The following is a 23,401-nucleotide window of genomic DNA, read 5'->3' as shown; positions in this document are numbered from 1 at the left end:
CTGTTTTTCTGAATGTTCCTGGCATTGTCCCCTGGCCTATCATTATTATTAACTTCGTGTTCCATTAATTTTACTCATCTTCCCACTAGCCAAGAAACCTTCAGCACCCACGGAAGAATTAGAAGATGCCAGCCTGCCAGCATCTGAAGACAGTCCGCAAGCCTTACTTGTATCTGAATCCACAGATTCCCCCCAGAAACAGACAGAAAGAAACCCAGCACAGCTCCCCAGCCCTCCATTGCTCCCAGCTCCACCACCTAAGGCAATCTCCAAAATCACAAAGAGCATAACAGGTCAGTCATTACTGGTCAGTAAAGACTTTCCCATCCCTTACCTGTTGTTTGCCTACTCAGCACAGTATATAATTTTTTTTCTTAGATCCTTTTTTAAGCCTATTGGTGCAAACTGCTGTGAATCAGGCTAATTATATTGAGTTAACAGAATGCTAATGTTTCCTATGAACTGAGTGGTCCGGTTGCCTGATAACAATGCACTGATCTTTGTACTTCACATATTTAATTGAATCTCTCAGGGGATTATTTGTTGTGAGTCTATCGCACTAAACATACGTAAAACAAATCAAGCCATTGCAAACATCTGCTGAATCAGGTGCTCATATCAATATGACATAAAAGCACAAGGAAGATTTAAATGTTTTCATTACCGGACTCCTGTTGGATAACAGCACAACAGTGAAAATCAAGTTCAAGTCAATAGGTTCTGCAGAGGTTTCCATCTGAAGGGTTTGCTCTCTAGGGTAGGTCTAAACTAGAGCTATGAAATCTGGTCTAGTTACACAGAACACACATAAGTGGTACACCTGGCTCCCACAAAGCAATCCTCTGTGCCAGACTTCAATGAACATTTCAAGAGCAATTCCTCTGGGCCTGATTTTCTAATGTATTGCCAATGTTGTTACATTTTCCAACATTCTGGCACTGCAGAAAGGGTGTTAAAGTGAGTATGATTCTAGTTTGTTCCAATTTTAGGGCCCCTACATATGGTAAAAGCAGTTAAAAGGGTCTTACTGCAAATTAGAATCAAGTCCTGACATCTAAATGTCAGACCTGTTGGATATTTAGACTTTTAAATGACACCCATTATCTCAGCCCTGATTTGCATCCACACTCATCTACTGGCACAATGAATAGGGTTTTCAAAGTCACCAGGAAACAAAATATCAGAGGGGCATTGTGATCTGACCACTGGGGTTCATAGAAAATATTGAAGTTTTCAGTCTTTTTGAGGAAAATGACAAGTATTTGTTTCTCATGGAAAATACCCATATTTTGTCCATGCTTAAAAGCCATAAGAGTTTAAGTGGGAGCTGGATTCAAAATGGTATCATAATGCTCCTTGGGAGCTGTTCAGATTGCTTCAACATTCTGTGCTATGGGTCAGGCTCTAGCCTGCCCCTTCCACCTTGCAACGTGAACAGGCACAACCAGGACAGCCCTTTGACTTTGCTCAGCTGATGAGAAGGCCATGCTCTGCATGAGATGTAGGCTATTTGGAAAACCTGACCCATGGAGGGTAATGAGATTACAGCTCCACCAGGCACTTCACAGCATTTTGAGTCTAGCTATTTTGCTGCTTAACCAAAGCATTTCCTGTAACATCTAAGATATTCTGAGTTTTGGTATTTCATTCTCATCTAAATTTTCCACAAAGAACAACTCTCAGTTTTCTCAATGACTCCAATAACTATGGACCCTTTTTCAATAGAGATTATACATTTGTTTATTTTTGTGTGGATGTGGAGGTAGTGGTAAGTTAAGACTAAACAAATACTGTCAATGAGTGAAAGGGAATACAAATGTATGGGGAGAGAGAAAGAGCAGTTATGAAAGAAAAGAAAGATGAAGAGGTTGAAAAGCTCTTGTGTTTAGTTCCCCCCCCTTAACAATGTTAGAGATGCTGTTAGCAGAGGAGCGAGGAATAAGCCAAGCACCGATTAATCACAGAGAGAGGGGGAACAGGGCAAGGTGCCAAGACATCACTTTGCAAGATTATTCACTGAACAGCTGTCATTAGGACAAATAAGGTGTGATCTAAGGAAACTCTCAACTCTCAATATTGGCCCAAGCTGCAATGAGGACAAAATTAGCCCTTGACCTGTTCCAGGAACAAGCAGGTATAAAGATAAAACAAAGTCTCCTCCCTTCCTGCTTTAGGATTGAGCTGAACCCAGGGTTCTTGCTCTGAGAAAACACGAACACCCTCTCTCACTGTGCAGCAGTATAAAGTGACTTAAGAGGTGGTTTTTTCATCCCCTGAGGCCATGATTCAATGGGTAACAATTGATCATAAATGTCCTCTGTGCACCTCTATAGCAGCACATAACCAAAATCCCCTTAAGTGCTGAAAAAACATCTTTGCTTAGCAGAGGTTGGCTGTCTCCTGGCCGCAGCAACCATCCTGATCAGCGCAGGAGGAGCTCCGGGGTGGGAAGGTGTCTCATTGCCAAGACACTGCACATTGGGTACCTAGACACTTGGAGAAATACCCTTGCCCTTTCAGATATTTCAGATTTTAAATAGAGTAACTTTTGGACTGGCTTGACCCCTGTCTTCTGGATGCATAGAGAGATGAATGAAGCTGTGGCCATTGGTTAGGGTTCTGGGTTGGAAGGGGAGAAGTGTGCAAAAACACCTTCCGAAAATGGAAAAAAAAAAAAAAAAAAAAAAAAAAGTCGGACCTTTCTTAGGATGAGAGAGATTTTATTGTGGATGCAACTGTCCTCATTGAAGGATGCTCTCTCTCCTCCTCATCCCACAAATGGGAAAAAGAGACCAGACTTAGTGCTGTCACGATTTTTGATATTTGATTTTGATTATGGCTACAGAGCTCTTCTGCCTACTCGTGCTTTTACTGTTGTCCTTGGTAATTCTGCCATCCAGCCTCCAGATGCCCAACTCCGTTCCCAGCGCTACCCTTACAGAGCTGTACCAGATTTCCAGCATTGAACTTAAGAAAAGGGATGTAGTTGGTAACCATTATGCAGGATGCTGGGTCTGAGAGGAAATACTTAATAACTGAGGTTAATATTCAAACCTACTTTTGTCCTCTCCAGTTTTCTAGTAAGTTACCCTGTGTCGTGGCTTAGCCCCAGCCAGCAACTCAGCACCACGCATCCTCTCGCTCACTCCCCCTGCCCTGGTGGGATGGGGGGGAGAATCGGAGGAGTAAGAGTGAGAAACACTCCTGGGTTGAGATGAGAACCATTTAATAATTGAAATAAAGTAAAATAGTAATGATAATAGTAACAATAAAATAATAATAATAATAATATACAAAGCAAGTGATGCACAATGCAATTGCTCACCACCCACCGACCAATACCCAGACAGTTCCCGAGCAGCGATCGCTGCTCCCTGGCCACCCCCCCCCAGTTTCTATACTGCCCATGACGCCATATGGTATGGAATAGCCCTTTGGTCAGTTTGCATCAACTGTTCTGGCTGAGCCCCCTCCCAGTTTCTTGTGCACCTGGCAGAGCATGGGAAGCTGAAAAGTCCTTGACTAGCATGAGCAGTACTTAGCAACAACTAAAACATCAGCGTGTTATCAACATTCTTCTCCTACTAAATCCCAAACACAGCACTATGCCTGCTACTAGGAAGAAAATTAACTCTATCCCAGCCGAAACCAGGACACCCTGCTAATAGGAACCAAGTCCGTTTTACATGAGTATTTCAGGATAATCCTGGCCTGAGCAGAAGTTTTTCTCTGCTATGAACTGAAGGATTTATCTCAAAAGTGAAAAAAATAAAAATTATCTGTGAAAACAAGTTTGTACAAAAGCTGTACAAGCTGTGTCAAGTTTAAATTCCTGTTTAAAACACTAGGTGGCAATAAGAGAAAAGAAATACTCTTGCATGTGACCGAACTCGCATTTACTTTTTACACCCAGACTGAGCTATTCGTGTAAACACCATATGCCAGAGGCTTGGGATGGAGATATAAGGGAAAGGGGAAGAGAACTGCAGAAGAGAAAAACTAATCAGCATCTTTTTCAGGCCAGATGTTCAGTTATCTTAAAAGTGTGAAACTACCAAATTTACAACCAGGGAAATGTCTACTGTGTTTGGGACTCAGGTGCTAGAGAAATGTATATATATCAAAGTCTAATTTCCAACAAAATGCTTACATTGCATAAAAAAATATCTGAGTCTGGGAGTAAAAAAAGATTAGATTGCTCCACCCTTCTTTTTTCTTCTTAGTGCTCCATACCACATCTCTCATTTGGATTTCATTTGGCAAGTTTTGTTATGTGAACATTATCCTCATATTATAATGATTTTGGCATTTCCTCAACTGGCATATGAAAGACAGAGGTCTAAGTTGTGCAGCAATCACAGAGGAGAGGATAATAGACACCAGTACATTTTGTCCTGACTGAGAACCACAGTGCATAAATTTTACTGCAGTCTGCCGGAGTCCAGCAGAGAAAGTGCTAGATTGGAAAGCCACCGCAGTACAAGCCATTGGTGGTTAGGAGGAACAGTACTGGCAATCAAGAATGCATTGTTGGGCTGGGAAAAAGGAGAATCTGACAGTGTGGAAAGAGGGGAAAAGGAGGAGGCATCTATTTTGCTAGATCAAAGATCTGGATCTGAGCAGTATGAGCCTTTTGAATTCGGAAAGTTACTCAGCTTAACCAGTTACCTCCTAGCAAGAACAAAGCGTCACCATTTTCCTCTGTTCAACACAACAAATTAACTTCAGTGCAGACTGGGGGGGGGGGGGGGGGGGATAAAAAAAAAAGCATCACACAACCTCTTACCCTCTTGTGTTTTGACAGCAGGAAGTGAAACAGATGACCCAGCCATGAAATCTCCTCCTTCCACCATCCTGAAGAATTATGTCATTGTTGGTTCCTCCCAAATCTCAGGACAAGCTGCCCTCTTCCATCCCTCTGGCCAGAAAAGTTCAGAAGCCCATGTCAGAGGACAGGTAACAACGCCAACCGGTTCCCCTCACCTGGCTGCCGTCCACCTGCCTTTACCTCCTAGCAGAGTCATTGAAGAACTCCACAGGGCTCTGGCCACCAAACACCGGCAGGACAGGTACCTACAGCCTCTTGGCTATATGGGTGCATGAGGAGAGTCATTCCACTAAATCATTTTTCTTGGTAAATCTTCCTACCCTTTTATTAGCATTTTATTTACTGCTACACCTTGGGTTTGCCTTCCTCTTGATGCCACTACTTTGAACATCCATCCCTGGTTAAAGTGCTTAATTTGGCAGTTACTTAAAAGTATGTTTTTCCTTTATAAGGAGCCTACTGTGACAGGGAAGTAGGTTTTCAAACAGGTAGAATAATTTGACAATCCTTCACCTATTGCAAAAGAAAATCTCGCCACAAGATACCAAATTAGAGTAGCTAAGGCATATCCTGCTCTAAATATCAGTACTCTACATATGAGAAACTCTACTATTTCAGTATATGTCTCTTGGCTTATACATGAGCATATACGGTATGCATTTTTAATACAAATGCTTGTGTGGGAGTACACTGGGTACTCTCTCTGGTTTTCATTATAAGCCCTCCTGTGTATTAGAGGAGGACAGAGATAACCTTTTCCATCATAGAGCTTTGGAGTTAAGTTGGTAACATTTCTCCATTCCATAACAGCTATTGTCATGGGGAATAGATTCATACAATATTATTTCCAGGCCCTGTTAAACCTTTGTCATGATCATAAAATATCAGAATGGTAATATTTCATGCCATGTATGTTTTACATTAGAAGGACGTGCTATGTGGCTTTTTTTAATTAGTACCGCATAGCATGTGGCTATGTATCAAAGAAATACATTAGTCACCACCCTTCCATACCTTATTTTTATGACAGAGATAGGAAAGTAGATCTGCATTTGCCATTCTCAACACAGTCTTGAGAATGCCATCCCGTGTTGCCCCATGTTGAACTCTCTGCCCTGGCCTTTACGAGCTACAAGACATTCTGCTCATTCTCATATAACGGTAAGCTCCTACAGTGGCAATAAAAGGCTTTTGTAAAAACTGGGCTGTGCATCTTCCATCCACAGCTTCCACGGAAGAGAAAGCAAAGGCTCTCCAAAAAAAAGAGTGGATGTCCGTCCATCCAGAACATCTAGCATTGAGCGCAACAAAGAAAAGGAGAACTCACTGAGTTACAGCAGTGATTCAGAAAATAAGCGGAACTCAGTTAAAGAGTCGGATGAGAACAAAGAAAACATGATCATGAACTCAGAGCTCAAGGAAGACTCTGTTTTTTATCAGGATGAGGAAGTTTTGAATGACTCCGTTATTTCTGGTAAGGAAAGTCACGTATTACATTATAAAGGTATACTATCATAGCCTAACAGAATGCTCTAAACAAGGCAGCATGCAACAGAAAATATTGAGCAGTATAAACTCCTCTATTGTCACATCAACTTCTTCAAGGAATCCTGGTGAAAAGCTAAAGTTAAATTTGAGTCATAGTGATGGTGATCATGTTTGTCTTCGTATGTGCTGCATACTAAGATGACGTTTAGGGTTATGTTGATAAGTCAATGTATCAGTATGCTTTACCCTTTTAGTTACTTATGTACCCTTTGTACTACTACCTATGAATGGCAGCGCTTGCAGACACATCTCATGGTCAGTAGGCAAAGCTTTCTGTATACCTGGTGCCAATGCTGTGGATGTTTTGGAAGCATCCCATTTTAGGACTATTATTCCAGTGCAGTAATGGTACAGTGAACAGTGGAAGAGACCAATGAATCTAGGAAGGACAAACGTCCAGAAAAAATATCTTAAAGAAGAAAGTTGCTCTCTATTTGGTCCATTTTACCTTTTCTTGAGACGTATGGGGAATGGATTGTATAATCCTGAGTGATTATCTAAGTGGGCTTTGGCAAAATAATCAGCTCTCATTGGAAAATATATTTTTCAATCAAGCTTTTAATGTTTTCCATGTTAGCAAGACAAAGATTCAGTCTGAACTGAATCCTTCAATCTCTTCATCAATGCATTAAAAGAAGGCAGGCAGAGAAAAATTAATCCAAAAATAATTGTTATAACAGATCAATTTTTAAAGGTGCCTATTAGAAAGTACGAGCCAGCAGACAGGACACATGAGTTCTGCTCCTGTGTCTTACGACACCTAGTAACAGAATAGACTACTGAGATAAAGCAAAAGAAGAAAGAATTTCTTGCATAATTGCTGTGCATTTAAGGATAACTTAAAAAATAAAAATCACCTTTTAAGTTTTATCTATTTTTTTCTGACTATGTGTTATTCCTGGTTATAAAAGTGGTCTCCTTTGGTATCAATTCTAAGAGCTAGAGGCAGCCAGGCAAAAAAAATATGTTAACACCTACTAGGAAAAACAAATCTGAATATTTTACCCTTGAAGATGAATACTCTATATATTTAACAAACATTCACTGTCTGTGAAGACAGAAATTATGATGATAGAAGGGCATTAGTTATTGTACAAATTTCAGTGATATCTAGAAGCAGCTCTTGCCTTTCCACAATAAGTTTTAGAGTTCTGAAAAAATTCTGATTACTACAGTTGAGCAACAGTGTTGTTGTATTAGTGGTGGCTTAAGAATGGTTTAAATGCAGCAAGTTTTATAGGGCAATATTAGACCAACTGAGATGGTGAGAAAAACAGACCTCTTTCAAAGATATTTTGGCTTTATTGTAGCTGCAACAATACTGCTGTTCAGCATAGAAGATATTGAAATCTGCCATTTGAAATATTGGCTACACAACATGAAATAAAAAGAAATCAGACTGAACAGAAAACTTTTTCCCCTAAACCATATAATTTGATTTAAGAAAATATTCTGTGTACGTATAAATCTTACTTCATACAATGGCTTATGTATTGGGCATGACTGGTCACATATTATGACTGGGTAGGACATGCCTGCTAGAAATTTAGAAAAATTATCTCTGATAGTAGAAAAATTATTAAATACATTTTTAATACTATGTGAGTACTACAAAGATGTAAAAGCTGGATGGAAAAGCTTATAGGACTAATTGGTGAATATAATGAATTGGGGCTGATACATTCTTGAATGTTTTGGTGAATAAGATTAGTGGCCCAAATTTAAAATGTCAAGGGCCAGAACCACATACTTGCTTCCCCAGTTCTCGTGATGGTCTGCTAGTAATAGGAGTGCATATCATGTAGATATGTAGACAGCCAGTTAGATGCCTTATATGAAAGGCTGAAAACTCAAAGGTTTGCTATGAAATTAGGTAGTGTGGTGATTATATAGAGATTAGTATTTACCTGCAGACATACACTGAGGGCAAAGAGAGCAAACAAAGATGATTTACCATTTAATAAAGAGGCCTCAGATATGAATGCAACACCTTTTTCCACGTAAAACACTTTCCAACTTCAACAAAAATAATTTTTAGGAAGAATTTTCTCTCCTTTCTTTGTAGCTACACAGCCACCTTCTTCGTAATTAATTTATCTCACTCTTTGGCATTCGAGTCTCTTCACACCTAAATTTCAGTCTCTGCACCAAGAAGCCCATTCCATACACCCCTAAAACTTATCCAAGTCATCATAAAACTTGAGTCTCATGCATAGGATCATTTTATTTAAAACGGCTGAAGATCATTGTGGACTGCCTTGTCCTTGCAGGTTGTAAATGTGCACTTATAAAAGACCTAATTTCTCGTACAAAACTGGTGCTTGCTCTGCTGGTGTTTAAGTTCAGGCACATTTTAGGGGCACAACAAAAACCCAGACCACGCAAAGTGTCAGCTGTTTGAATCCTGAGGAGGCTGCCATGGACGGGTACCGGGCAAGCTGGGCGACACAGCCTCTTAAACAAGTCCTGGTGTGGAGAGGTGTAACCTCAGCCCCTGAGGAGACAACAGCCTTGGGGATGCGATCGCTGCCCATTTACTCAGCACAAGCTGGGCCGTAAGCAAGGCATTTCTGGTCTTGACGCTGGGTGGCACTGCTTGTGCCAGCATTCATTCAAATGTGTCTGTTTGCATTTCAGAGAGGAACAAGAGATGCAGTAGTGACAGGGACAGCACCAGAATAATTCCCTGAAAAGCTCCAGGTTCTTTCTAGTTTAAAAAATCTGGGCTGGTTTGCAAGTCAGGAGGTAAAACTATCCATTAATCCAAAGTTGCTTTACATTTGGTGTATTGCCTTAGTACGTCACCAGCCTCACCATTGCCACTGTGATGCAGAAGAGTGCATCAGTGCAACAGCCCCAAGGTTACAGGGAGATTGGTACAGGTCACAGATAACTCTGGAAAAGTGAGGAATTGTACCCTGGCTTTCCATCAGCAGTAACTCAATAAATCATTCTTTGAAACCTCTAAAAACATGAGGCAAGACTTGTGCATGAACTTAAAAAAATAATGTAATAGCATGTAGCCCACAACTGATAACTAGTGCAAGCAAGATTTTTTCCATCAGCGTGCAGTATTAGAATTTGCCTTTTGCTTGATAGAAAGAACAGTAAACACACAGGAAATTAAATGTCATGATTCAACTGAATTGAAACAGGAACTTTTGTCAGGAACCTGCAGACCAAGCATGAAAAGGGTGTGAATTTTCAAAGCATTTATTGTTGACCTAGCTAAGCTACCATAAATCATGAAACAAGCCACAGCCAAGATCCTGCCTGAGATAGCTTGGTCATGGGGCAGACCGGCATTGAACGGGCCTTATTGACCAGGAAAAACAACACTTAGGCAGAAAACACTTAAGTAAGGGTATTTGCAGGTTCACTTTCTACTGAGATAGTGATCAGAAAGGAATTTGCCTCAGGGTGCTGAAAATGGATGTGGGGAAAAATAGTTTGGGGCTTTGTTTCCTCTTTGTTCTCTCATTTTGTTTTATTTATATTTTATTAATTCTGAAACATCAGATATGGGTTTCTGCAGCAGGTAGAATAACAGAAGTGGCCATCAGTGGGCCAGTCAAGATGAAAACAGATGAATTAGTGTTTCCCGGCACGTCTTCCTGAATGGGGTAACATCATCTCCCTTTTTTCACTTTGTCAGGCAGGTATTATTTTTCAGGAATTAACCCAATTGGTCCAGCATGGGGAACGGCTCCTTAGACTAGCAGATCAGCTTAATCCAGATCTCTTGCATTTTTGTGTGGTGAAATACCCTAAAGATTAATCAGTGCCCAGTGCATATGGACCATGGGAGTGGTTGTAGCATAAGCCTTTTAGAAATACAGACATCTGGATGAAGTGAGCACAGCTTATCCTGAGTGGGTTATATGCTCTCCACTCCTCTAATACAAAAGCAGTATTTGGGTTCAAGTTGAGATTTTTCAGATATGATTTGTGTTTTTAATTTCACAAAGCAGTAGACTATTTCTAAGTGTGCAGCAGAGCAGCCTGGGAGCAGTCAAGGCCCTGAAGATCAGCTTCATTTTACTTTATTTCAAGCAAAATATTGCATTGTTCTGTCTTAATTTGAAATATAAGCTTCTAGGGCATACACTGAGCTAGCTTAAGCCAATGTCTCCACATCAGCTTCAGAACCTGACTTCTTGCAAAAAGGTCCAGTCTTTTAACTGCAGAGCATTGATTTCAGCTGGCCTTCAGTGAGATTAGGGACAGCAGCAAATGAGCCCTGACCTCATCTGAGCAAATAATCACTGTGATTCTAGCCCTTGTTCTCCCATGACTCAAAGATCGGGTATAGTATAGTATGGCAAGCAGTTTCATAACAGCCTGAAGGGAGCAGGGATAGTCCTGCATGCTCATACCTCAGCTGTGACCAATGAATGAGAGAATAACCATTTAGGGTGCATCTACAAAAAAAAAAAAAAAAAAAAGTGTTTACTACACATGTAGAGCCTCCCTTGTTTCCTTCTAAGCAGTTGTGGACAGAGACGTATGCACGTACTGTATAGTGTATGCATATATTGCTTTCAGAGCACCCAAGATGCACCGAACTGCCTGCAAATGCACTACGCAGATGGCCAGCACATGGGCGGTACTTCTATCATGTTCTGGAGACATTGGGCTTAATGTGCGCGTGCAGTCTCTCTGCAGCAATCTCCTGCCACGACCAAATTCCTCTTACCGCCTGTTTAAAATTTCCAGGTGAAAATGAGAGCGTGTTCAGGGATACCTGGGAGTTTGCTAGCCCCAAATGTGCTTCAGATTGTTTCCAGAAGGAATTCTGTTGGTTCCTGTGCTGTACAGATCGAGCACTGCAAACGCCCACTCTGCACCCACTCCCAGGGTGCTGGAGGCTTCAAAAATCTTGACAGAGTCCTAAGTCTGTGGCGTCGTGAGCCAAATGTTTCTGATGGAATCATATATTCAGTTAGCAGAAGGCTCTGTGTGGCATCAGCCAAATCATTTAACTTCTTTACCCATCTGTTAAATGTATACCTACTACTTCACAGAGGGCTGTGTGGTTTAATTAATTAATGTTTGCAACAGACTTTGAAAGCATTAGGAGGAAGGTGTTAAACAAGGGCACAGCTTTTAGACTCTAAGTGGGGTTTTGAGCTGATTATGGTTTCTAAAAAGTTTAATTTTAGACCACTGCAACGATCTAGAGACTTATCCCTGCTCACACAGGGAGACCATAACTACTCTCTGCCCCAGTCTTCCCAACGTGTATGTGTGGATGTGGTATAGACTCCTCCCCTCTGCGTAAAGAAATTCAAGATCAGTAGTGACAATAATAATGTAGCTCCACAGATCCCTAGCAAATAAAACCCCAATAGTTGGGAATGAGAATCTATTTAGGATTTAGAATCTTGCCAACCTCCAGAGCACCCTTTAAACAATAGACTTTAATCCTATCTCAAATGCCAAACAAAAATACCAATTAAATGTCATTTTCTTTAAAAATGAGGTGACCTTTTCTAGAAAAGGTGAAGCATTAAATTAAAAAACCGCAACCCCTTAAAGTAAAAACGAGCCAAACCAAAATAACCTCCTGTTACACACCACGCTCCCAAGATGAAGCAAATACAAAGATTTAACTGTAGCTCCTGCGTACCCTGACAATACTCTAAACCACGTGTGACCAGTGCTACTCTGCAATGATCATTTTCAGACTCCACTGAAGCCCTGGACTGGACATCAGAAAAGGCGGTACAGCACAGTAGAGGCATGCAGGGATCTGGTGTAAATTTACTTGCTTACAACCTACCTGGGACGATTGCTGTCCTAACAGTATGACTCAGCAGCTCACTGGTTTTAATAACACTGCCCTCTTCTTTTCCCCCCCATTATAAGCAAGCTACTCCTCATCAAATACAGACCTCACCTCAGACTTTCAGTCTGCATTTGAAAATAAAGATGGCTTTCTACTTTACAGCCATTTTATTTTGTACCTTTCCAAACACATGGCAAAATGGTTTTATAAGCTCAGGAGTCAAATTTTCATTTGCTTAGCCTGCTGAAGTCTAAAGAGTTACACCAGAGATACAGAAATGCCTAAGCTCAAAGACAGTTCCCTCTAGTAAGAGTGAAAGGATGTTTCTAATGTCATCAGAGGGGCAGCATCAAGGACTCAGCATCTAGCACACTGAAGACCACAAGACCCCTACTCAAAACAGTTGCTGCATGTTCTCCTATGAACAGTTCTTTTGTAATGGCAATGTTTTAGGTTGTCTGGTTTGATGGAAAACATATGTTATCATTTTTTTTACGATAAGCACAATAGATCATGCAACTGCAGCAAGTATTTGTGTCTTTTACTGCCTGAATGCCCAATTAAGTTGCCAGCATTCTGCAAATCATCATAAAACCTGGCCTTCTCTTTCATTCCTTGGAATATTTGCCCCTGCTGTCTTCAGAGGGAAAAGCCTGATGTCAACAGTATAGGATTGACTGCTAAATGAAATTCTGTTATGACACACTGTCACATGGACAGGATGTAGACATACATAATGGCTTACATTTAGCGTTAAGAGTTACACACGGTGTCTGATCACAATTCTGATTTTCTAATTTCTAATTCCAGAAAACCAGAATGACTTTTTTTAAAAAAAAAAATATTTAAATGTATCTATATTTATATATAGATATATTTGTGTGTGTGCGTATACACACACACCAAGCAACAATTTTGATTGCTTCAGTTACCATTATCTATTATTCCTGGTTATACCTGGTGACCCAGAGAGGAAGGCGTACACATCCCAGCCACTCCTGCCACTGAGCGACCCAGTCCTTCCACAAAGGAACTGCTAAATGGTTCAGGAAATAGGGATTGCTCTGGGCTACAGGGATGCTCAGAGGCCTGAGGCAAGATGCACAGCCTTTGACTTCTAAACTAGTGATGTGAATCATGTCTCAGCTGCAAACAATTTTCACATGAGAGCACTGCTTGCTCATAATGGATAACAAAGGTAACAGAGGAATACGATCCTTCTGCATTTGTAAGCAGTTTTGTGTCTGAGCCCTGCACAACTGTAGTGCTACTTACTTATATTAATGTGTACTACTCCTCGTTGCACACTAACATGCAGATCACTGTCACTCTGTAGTTTTCCCACTCTTTATATGTTCATGTTTCATCTCCAGGAGCTGTCTTTCTAATAACTTTCTTTTCAATGCATGTCCCAGGTACTTTGCCAAGAAAATGCAAGAAAGAACTGCTGGCAGTAAAACTACGAAACAGACCAAGTAAGCAGGAGCTGGAAGACAGGAATATTTTCCCAAGGAGGACAGATGAGGAAAGACAGGAAATCCGGCAGCAAATTGAAATGAAACTCTCGAAGTAAGTCTGTCTAAGAACGAGGAGGAACCTCCCTTTACAATGGAGTGTCCTTTGAGTACTGTCAGACAAGACAGTCACCCACCCCCAAGTCCATTTCCTGCAGTGAATCATACACAAACTAATATAAGCACATTTTCAGCTGTCAGTCAGTCACATGAAAAAAAAAATCTTAACTCCCTCTTCAGTCAGGATTCCCTTGCTTTCAATGGAAGACAAGACAGAAGTCAATATGGGAGACAAAATTCTACCAAATCTACCTCAGCTCTGCTGTTGTAATCGAGATTTTGAGGTCCTCCAGGAAGGCTAGTGCTTTAACAAAAATAATAATATAATTATTTATTAACCTACTTTTGCTTTGTCAGTACTAGTCAAATTTGAGGATAAAGACAATTGTTATAGCTGCACATTTACTTGAACAAGGGAAAGCTGCTGTATGCATTGGTGGCTGTATTTCTGGTTGAAGAAGCAGCAACTTCAGCAGCATTGCCCTCACATGGGTAAGGTGTTTGTGTAAGTCCAGCTGCAGTGACAGCAGGGATGGTCTGGTCTTGATCAGTAACCAGGGCAACAGGGTAGAGCTATGAGAGTAATAGCATTACTGTGGCATGTAGCCTAAAGCAAAGATTTAAGGTAACTGTGATGCTCAGACTGCACCATTTGGCTTTTGCGTGTGTTTTTTTAGGACCTACATTTGGATATCTGCAAACATGAATATTTTAGATGAGACAAAGTGGATTGTTAAATAATCTGTGCTGCGCCTGCCCACATTGGACAGTGAGCACTGCTCTCCGCCAAAATGCTTGGAATCAAATTGAGAAACATGAATAGAAGTTCATTTTCAAGGCTTATTAAATATTAAGTATCTCAAGCCTCTCCTGAAAGAAACATTTATTGATATTTAGGCTAGCTCATTCATGTGTGTGCATTTGATTAAACTTTACCTCAGGGGACAGGGAATGAGAAGCACGTGTATGGATCAGAGCACAAGTCCTAATGGATCAGAGTTTACAGAGGAAAACATCACTGCCATCCCCACGCTTCCCCTCAGCTAAGAAACAAGCTGCTGAATGAACATAGATGGGATTTTGGGTGCACTTCATGATGCCCCTGCAATGTTGGGGATGGAATAATCACCTTCCTCCAGTCTCAATGATTGCTGTTTAGGCTTTGTAGCACGGTAGCACTTTACACCCAAAGGAGAAGAGTACATTGTGCCAGCGACTGCACAAGACAAAGCAGATGACAGTCCTTGTCGCAAAAGACATATACACCCCATATAAGTAGAAAATATCACATTAGAATTTACATTAAGTTCCAAGAGTTACAGGCAGAGCAAGTCATAGATGTGCCACATTAATACCCATTGTCTTAGGAAGGAAAGTGTCATGGACCTTGACCATAGCCTTGATCATCCTGACCTTGCAAGCCTTGTGTATTCATTTCAGGGAAATATTTCAAGCTGCACTCCGATAGCGTTAATTCCAGTATTTTGGCCAGTCAATTGCTTGTGAAATATCTTCATAGGTCAGGAGCCTAATTTTTTGGCTCTAAAACACACACAAAAAAATTGTTTCCATCCCTAAAACCAAGTTGGATCATCACAGAGTATTCACTGAGTGAGAAGATTATCTCATATCCAGCCACACCTCACTGCTGAAATGCCTAGGTCACATCTCTTTTCAATAAAACTTGACTTCTGTTAGTGGCAAAGGTCTAATGGAATTGCAGCTTCAGGTGGTATAACTACAGGCTTTATCCCTTTCTTTTCATTTACCATTTAGCTTGCTTTAATAATGAGCCTAAAGAATTATTTTAAAGGAGGCATACCTAAAGTCAAATGTCAGTACAAGGACTTAAAAAGGAAACTGCTCTACTGGTGAAGAAAAGGGCTGGTCGTTACTAGTAGCTAGGAAATGTACTGTCCATAGGTAAATGCAGAGAAAGAAGCCTCCGTATTGTCTGCTGTAGTCTTATGGAGCAATCTGTGGTGCAGGCTATTAGTGTCACTGGTAAAATCTAAAGGATGGCTAAAAGCCATCTTTGTTCCAAGTGCTGGAAGACAGGCTTTCATTTAGCTCCTTCCTCCTGGAACGTGGAAGATTCAGCATATCTCAGGGAACAGACGGTGCAGAGATTGCTGGAATAGCCAGGAATGGCAAAACAGATTGGAAGCAATCTCCCACACAACTTCCAGCACATATGTGCACTGGCAGGGCTCAACTCAGCTCTTAACTCATCCACCAGAATAGAACATGACCGTGCAAACAAGCTCAGGTGGTGGATGCATGCAGGAAAATATTTACACCAGGAAAAGCAAGTACATGTCAAAAAAAAAAAAAAGAAAAAGTAAAAATGTGTACTGGTAAAGGCCAAAGAGTCAAAGCACTAGAGATATCCCTCTGGAGTTTCTGACTAGGACTGACCCCACAAAACCCAGACCACTCCAGAGTCCTCACTCAGAGCACGACCTGGCAGTAGCATGGAAATGTAACCACACTGGGCAGAGTGAAAGTCTTGCATGAAATTTTGAGGTCTTTAAATCCATTCATTTTACTGGTATTTGTGCAGCATAGTCTTTTTGTGACTACTTGGAAGTTTACACCTAGGGAACATACTGCTAAGCGTTCGGGTGTGAAGCACTGACCGGGAAATGGGATCCAGTAGGAACGTCCGTTCTCTGTATGATTTTGCCAGTACCTATGCAGATAAGAGCACGTTGCTGCTGCTGCTGTACTAGTAACGCTTTGATAACAGCAATGGGACTTGGTGGCTGAGTATGAATCCACATGTACCATCAGGCTTGTACTTTAGCACAATAGAATAGTGTATGAGCAGATTAGTGCGTAGTTATTTCACGGCTGTCTGCATAAGAATGGCAAGTAAACAGGCAGTGGTTTTCAGGATCAATGTTTTTCAGCACATTTGTAGGAATTTGAAAGTCTATAGCTGTCTACCAAATTGCCTCAATCCCACAGCTAACACAGCCTAGCTCTGTACTCTGGAAGGACAGCTGTGGTGACATATATGTGCAAAACATTCTGAATAATAGTGTCTATGTAACTTCAACAATGGGGAGACAAAAGAATAACATTTTCTCAAAACCACTGTATTTTTTAAATGATTCTGGTTGTAATACATTTCAATAGTAGTTGTGAACCTGCTGATAAACCCAATTCTCTGCTATCATGCTGATGAGTGTTTATGCAGTCAAAGGTAAAATCCCTATTTTTCTTCACTTTTCCACTCATTCCATTGAGGAATTCTGTTATATCTTTTGGGCCCTATTCTACTTTTACAGCAGTGCAAGTCCACTGACTTCAGATTTATTACTGACAGCAGCGTGACTACGGATTCAAGTATTCATTTATGTGTACTGCTGCTTTTGAGAAGTACATTTCCCGTATTTCATGCTCCCAGCCAATTTAGTCTACCACTTGTTGCCGTGGAAACATGCGCTTCTCCCTCCTCCTCCATCCAAAATGGCAGTATTCCATTTTCCCCAGATTTCCCTTTCCAGTAGCATTTCTCTTACTAATTCATGCATCCCCAGCGCCCTAGGCCATGGTGTGCACTTGCAATATTCCACTGTGCATCAGGCAACAGGGCTCCCAACAGGTCTTGGTTTCCATTGTTACGTGTTCGGAGTGCAGATAATAAGCCCTCAATGGAATTCAGTGAATTGAGAGCTCTTTGTGTCAAGAGGCAGAAAAGACATTTGCAAGTAGGATTATTTGCAGTAACTGCTTTCTGCCTTACAGACTCACTTTGTTCTAGAAGGGGTTTAAGCTGAAACCTGGGGGAGTAAAATAGTTGCTAGACTGAAGAGTGACGCAGGAAAATGTTGTTTAATTAAATTTGATATCTGACTGTTTAGAAAGTTAATGTTTGAACTGCCTGGGTGGCTAGTACTCCTCAAGTATGCCTTGTATAACCACAGTTAAAGACACTCCGTTATTACTTAATGTTTCAATGAAAACATGAATTCCTGGAAAAGATTATACTTGCAATTTTCACTTCATGTTCTGTTTCACCTCCTTGGATATTTGCATAAGTAGACACGATGCATTAAGCGGCACTTAAAAGATTATGGAGACAGGAATTCAGATACAGAAATGTGGGTGTCAAGGGAGTCAGACAGGAAGAATGATGGTTTTGTGGACACAGAGTGGGACCAAAACTCAAGCACCTAAAACTGATCTTTACCACATTGACAATCTTGGCATGGGTAAGTGGATCACGCTGGGGCAAGGTCTCTTGGCAATGTAAAGTGAAAAAGGAGGTATCTTTACTCAGTACTTCACCACATCTGGAAATCTGTAGTTCTAGTGCTGCCCCGAGGTTCTTGCAAAGGCATTGTCAAGTTGACTTGCCCAGAAACTGCAGACATAGCTAAATGCACACTCAGATTAGACCCTGGTTTGTACCTCAGCCTCATGTAACGGAGCGTGAAGTTCACAGTGCTGATGGGAACAGAACAATACCAGGCAAACAGCACTTCAGATTTGCAGCCTAAAAGCATAGAGCGTGACAGTTCAACACAGAACAATCATAAGGAAAATTTTACCTATTGACGAAACAAAAGCTGTGCCCCTTCACCCAAGAATGGCATGTCCAGTGACACTTCCTCACAGAAACATCTCAGCACAGCTTTGCACGCTGAAAAGGCATCAGCCGCCCAGACTGAGAGATTCAGTGGGAAACTGGGCTGAATCCACAGAATTTTGGGGAATATTTTATTTGATTTTGACCAAAAAAGGGCTGTGTGTGTACATGAAACACTAGTAGCTCTAATGCAGAAATTAAGTAGATACTGAACTGAGCGCAGTTTAGAGACTAGCCTAAATTCACCTGGAGATTATCAAGGCTTTTTGTTGAGGCTTGGATGGTGCTCAAACTCCCACTTGCTGAACTAGAAATCAGGGAACTGCCCTGATTTCAGAAGGCTGGGAAGACTTGACACAGATTTATTCCAGAGACAGAAAGGCAGGGGCAGGCACAGAGAAAAGATCAGCTGTCACCGCTAATTATCTGTGTACAATTTAACATGTTTCGTTCTTATTTGGCAGGAATCATCCAGGTAATGTTGTCACCGATGCTAAAAATAACCCTAGCGAGCACGGCGTGGGCGTCTGAGAAAGCCTCAGCACCTCGCATGAGATAGGAGCTATATATAGAGCTACAATTTAATTCTGTGCACGTGAGTGTAAGCCGAGGGAGTCTCCCGTTCTCCTTGCTCTGCACTAGACAGCAAGACATGATGATGGCAGCCGGGACCGGCTGGAGGGTTGCTGTTGGAGATTTGCATGTGGCTTCAGTATTTTATTAACAGCTTGCACAGTGCCCAAGCGCTTTTTAAACCTGGTGCTCTGTGAGGATTTGGGATGTTTTTTTCATGTTTTGTCCCTTTTCCATTATGGGCTCAGCTTTTCAGGCTACAGAAAAGAAAAATATTGTGGGGGATAGGGGGCGAAGGACTGGAAGAATGGGGGAGGCACAAGTGATAACAGATTTTTTTGGAACTGCCTCCAGGATTTAGATGTCTGGATCCCATAGGCATTAATAGTCCCCATGCCCTTCCTTGATGTCAGGCAGTGACACACAGCTGGAAACCCTGTTATGTACCCAGTGACAGACAGCACTGGCCTTAAAGTCAAGAGGGCCGAGGTTTAGTGTCTGCTGCCAGAGCTACTCTGAGACAATCTTCAAGGATAAAAATCAGGAGGAAAGGGAGAAAGCTCAAGTTTTGTTAATGTCTCCAAGCAATGAGTCAGTTTAGACTCCTGCTTTCAGGGTGCTTCAGGTCCAAGGGAGCTGCAGTGCAGCTCAAAGATGCGTATTAGAAGACGTTCAAGTACATCTGTACATGCCACACCTCGACTACCCTGTCCCTTTCTCTTAAGGACTGAAGAGCTCTTGAGAAAGGTAGCCTTTGTTCCCTTTCAGGTATTACACTTGCAAAAATAGAATGAATTTTACTAATGTGAATCTCTGGTCAGCAAGTAACAAACCTAACCGCCCTGAGTGTGTGATCATAACGGACCCTCTGGACAGAAGCTCTTTAACCAGAGCTGCTGGCTTGCTTCAGTAATGAAGCACAGCACATGCACAATTAATTATGGAGCATTCTATCATCTCTGGGCAAGAGTCATGATCTGCAGCTGAACCAGAAGGAGGAATTTGCTGTCTCAAACCAGCCCACAGCATGTTTGGCGAGAATTTTTGAACACACTAAATTAATTTATAAAGGGTTGCAACAGAGACAACTTGGTCACGTGTGCTAGTTTTTGATTTGAACAACATGCATGTGACTCAAAGCTGCTCTCAGTGCAGGTTTGTATTGCTAAGGATTCATCATGCACCTCCGGTTGAAAATGTTGGGCATTTACTTTGTGCAAACATGGGGAATTGTCATTGCAGAGGGCAGTTACTTCTGACCAGGGGCAAGAAAAAGTCTCGCGTCTGGGGCACAGCTAATGACACATTGTCTTCTGGGAAGACAATCTCACCCCTAGCACTGCCCTGTTCTACTTCCCTGGCTCCAGTGCTGGGAATTCGTAATCAAACATGTTTTCCACGGCACAGTGAAGGCAAGGGCAGCAGGTCAGTGCACAGCAGGGAAGGAAAGAGCAGAGCAGCAGGTCTAAACACAGAGAGGAATATCCAGGGCTTTTTCTGGGACACAGAGTCAATTCCTCAAACAGGTCTTCTAGCCTAAGCGGCACATGTGAATCTAGAAATAAAAAAATCAGGGTTCAGAAAGCTGTAATGTGTCACAAGGGAGCATAATTATGTAAATAAACTTGCAGGAAAACTGCTAAAGCAAGTGTAATTAAATAAGGAAAAAACATTTTAGGGAAGAAAATAGTGCACTTGTTTTGCCCTGCCAAACTGCCTACAAATAGCAGCATGTGTTCAGGCTCAGGTCCACTCTCAGAAATTAGACATCGACACATGCCTGAAGATCTGGGCCCTAGCCCTGTGAAGTGACAAGCAGTCATAAACCAAAATGGAAATCCACAGAAAGCCAATAATGCTCTGTAATGCTTCACCTTACACTGGATTATGATTCAGGTCCTTAAGCTAGTTTGGATCTGCAGCACAAGTAATTACAGAAAGTAATTACTTTAATTTAATTTGCAGAGCTTAATCGATAGGGACTACAGTAAGTTGCTCTGGTTGTCACAGTCATTTGTGCTGGTCTATGACAAAAACCTGACCGGAACAAGATGCTGTAGCAGTTGCAAGCTACTGATAATGCAAAGGTTGAGCAGGGATTCACACGTTCACGGTGGCAGCCCTCACCTGTTGCTGAGATTATTTAGGATTCGGTTTTTTGTTTTAAACCTGTTCACGAAATTTGGGAAAAATGTTTTATGCGCTTAATGCCAAGCACTTACTTCACTGTAGTTGAGACAGAAGCAAGATGGGATGGATGGTGTGTATCTGAAAGACTATGAACTGATATAAGCAAAATCTCAGCCAGAAGGGAGTTTGGCTGTGTGTTTTCCAGTTTTAATGTACCCAATTTCAGACTTGCTGCTTGAAAACATATAAGAACAAAAGAGAGAGGGGCGTAGTTTGGGGTTTGTGTTGGTTCTCCCCCCCAGACCCTCTTTTAAACCTAGCGACCTTTATATGCAGACTGGATATAAATGAGTTTCACCGTAACTGTTGCTGTGAATTGCCTGCAGAATACTGAAGCGGATAGAATTCACTTCCACAAAATTTGTAGTGTGGCTTTTAGATTGGGGAAGGGAAGACACAGATTTCTTACTGTGCGGTATCACATTTGCACACACCATACCTGGAGGGCATAGGGCTAGTACCACAGCAGTATGCTCTCACTGATTTATGGGGCAGTGTTGTCAGATGAGTCATCTGCACCTTTGCGTAAAGAACTCGAGCATGTTTCTGGACTCTTTTCCAAGACCTGGCTCACCACATGTGATCCAAGGAAACTGCAATGAATACAGTGCAGTTGCTGGCCCTCCAAATACTGTTAGCATTACTACAGTTTCCTCCTCCTGCAGCTCTGAGCACAACTTCCGTAGGCTGGTTCATTCAAGATCTTAATTCCTCCCAGGAATCAGAGGCTTGGGCTTGCTGCTTTCATATAGAAAAACTGGGTCAGTCTAGTACAGTTTCTACTTTCTACTACTACTAGTTTTCTGAAATAACCTTAGAGAAGGTGAGGGGGGTGAAAAATTTAGCAAATGGAGAGGGGGGAAGGAGAGAAAACAGGTCAGAACAGAAGGTCATTGTTTTTAATCAAACACTACTTGATAAATATTGTACAGTCATATCAATTATTAAAATGTAGTTCTAGCTAAATCTTTTTTATTCCATTGCCTGTGCCCACCTGGCAAGCTGCAGCCATATAATCAGGTCTTGTCGGGGTTTTCCTGTTTCTTTTTGTAGCTTGGGAGCTACTTGGGTCAAACAAAGCACTACAAGTGTCCTTCAGTATCTGTTTTTCAGGATAATTAACTCATCCAAGTGGCCAAGCACACTTCCTTGACCTCTCCAGACTCTGGAGAGTGTTTTTTTCCCTGGAAAGCACTCTCATTTTCTATCTTTTTCTTTAGCTGTTGCATGTAACACACCAAAAGACAAAAAAGGACTCCCAGATTTATCAATCCATGCTCAAGTATTTATCCAGTGAAATGAAAAAGAAACACACAACACTTTTGGAGGTTGAGGACCTCTTTCTGTTAAAATTCCACTTATGTAGAGGACTGTGTCAAAGCAACTAGGAAACACACCTGCTTCAAGAACCAGCATGTTGGCAAAATCCAAGTCTTAAATCTCATTAGAAAGAGGTTACTTCAATCTAGTTAGTCCATTTTTGTACAAAGGTGTGACAGTTATTTTCTTTTGTTGAAACTATAGAAAATATTACTCGGCCAAGAGACAAACACCAGAATAAAAACATGAGTGCCTCACCGTCAGAAAAAAGCCCTCAAAATCAAGACTACATGGCTCACAGATGAACAACCATTGTCATTTGCTCGAGATGATCATATACGTTAAGCAAATTAAATTCTGAATGAATTAATACTTCATTAGTTTTTCAGAAATCATGTAAAAAAGTAAAAAGCCAGGATCTCACAACAGTCTCTCCAGATAGCAGCTGGTCTATTGCAAAGATATCAGGCTAATTTGAGGGTGTCTGCAAAAGCCATATTCTGGCCAGGCTACACTGCAGCCTTATTATGATAATTACCACAGCGAGTGGCTACAATACTTCCAAATACCACCCAGCAGGGGAAAATCCTCCTTCTTAAGAAAAGGTTAAACAAACCAGTACTAATGCGGTAAGGAAAGTTATATGTATATGCATCACTGAATTAAGTTTAAAGATATGTTGTAAACAGGCTGCAAAAAGATAAAGGAAGAAGATAACAGAGAATGATAGGTGTGTGGAAATACCAAGCTTAGGTCTACAAGGATGATTGGAGCAGGAAGCTCAGGGTTAGCAGGGACTTTCTGGTGGACCAGAGGCCCAGCTCTCAAATGCAGCATTACCCGTTACTTGCTGTGCATCAGCTGCAATGAAAAAAACCCACACTACAAAAGCCTGTAAAACCAGGGTATGATGGAGGTCATTTGCAAAGACAAGGCCTGTTCTAGCTTTGGTAAAGTCACCGCCACCTTACATTGCTCTGCTT

General features: G+C 41.4%; 1 protein-coding gene across 1 annotated transcript in view; it reads left to right on the top strand.

Moving 5' to 3' along the window:
- Nucleotides 1-23,401, top strand: part of PHACTR3 (phosphatase and actin regulator 3) — a 120,670-nt gene that overhangs the window by 75,834 nt on the left and 21,435 nt on the right. The window contains exons 5-8 of the mRNA XM_075721354.1: nt 90-293; nt 4,805-5,069; nt 6,055-6,302; nt 13,580-13,733. Coding sequence (XP_075577469.1) covers nt 90-293; nt 4,805-5,069; nt 6,055-6,302; nt 13,580-13,733 — 871 coding nt within the window. The remainder of the gene's footprint in view (nt 1-89; nt 294-4,804; nt 5,070-6,054; nt 6,303-13,579; nt 13,734-23,401) is intronic.

The sequence above is a fragment of the Pelecanus crispus genome, chromosome 14, assembly GCF_030463565.1.
Source record: "Pelecanus crispus isolate bPelCri1 chromosome 14, bPelCri1.pri, whole genome shotgun sequence".
NCBI classification, from domain to species: domain Eukaryota; kingdom Metazoa; phylum Chordata; class Aves; order Pelecaniformes; family Pelecanidae; genus Pelecanus; species Pelecanus crispus.
Note: the sequence above shows the minus strand (reverse complement) of the source record. Positions and strands in the feature narration are given on the sequence as shown.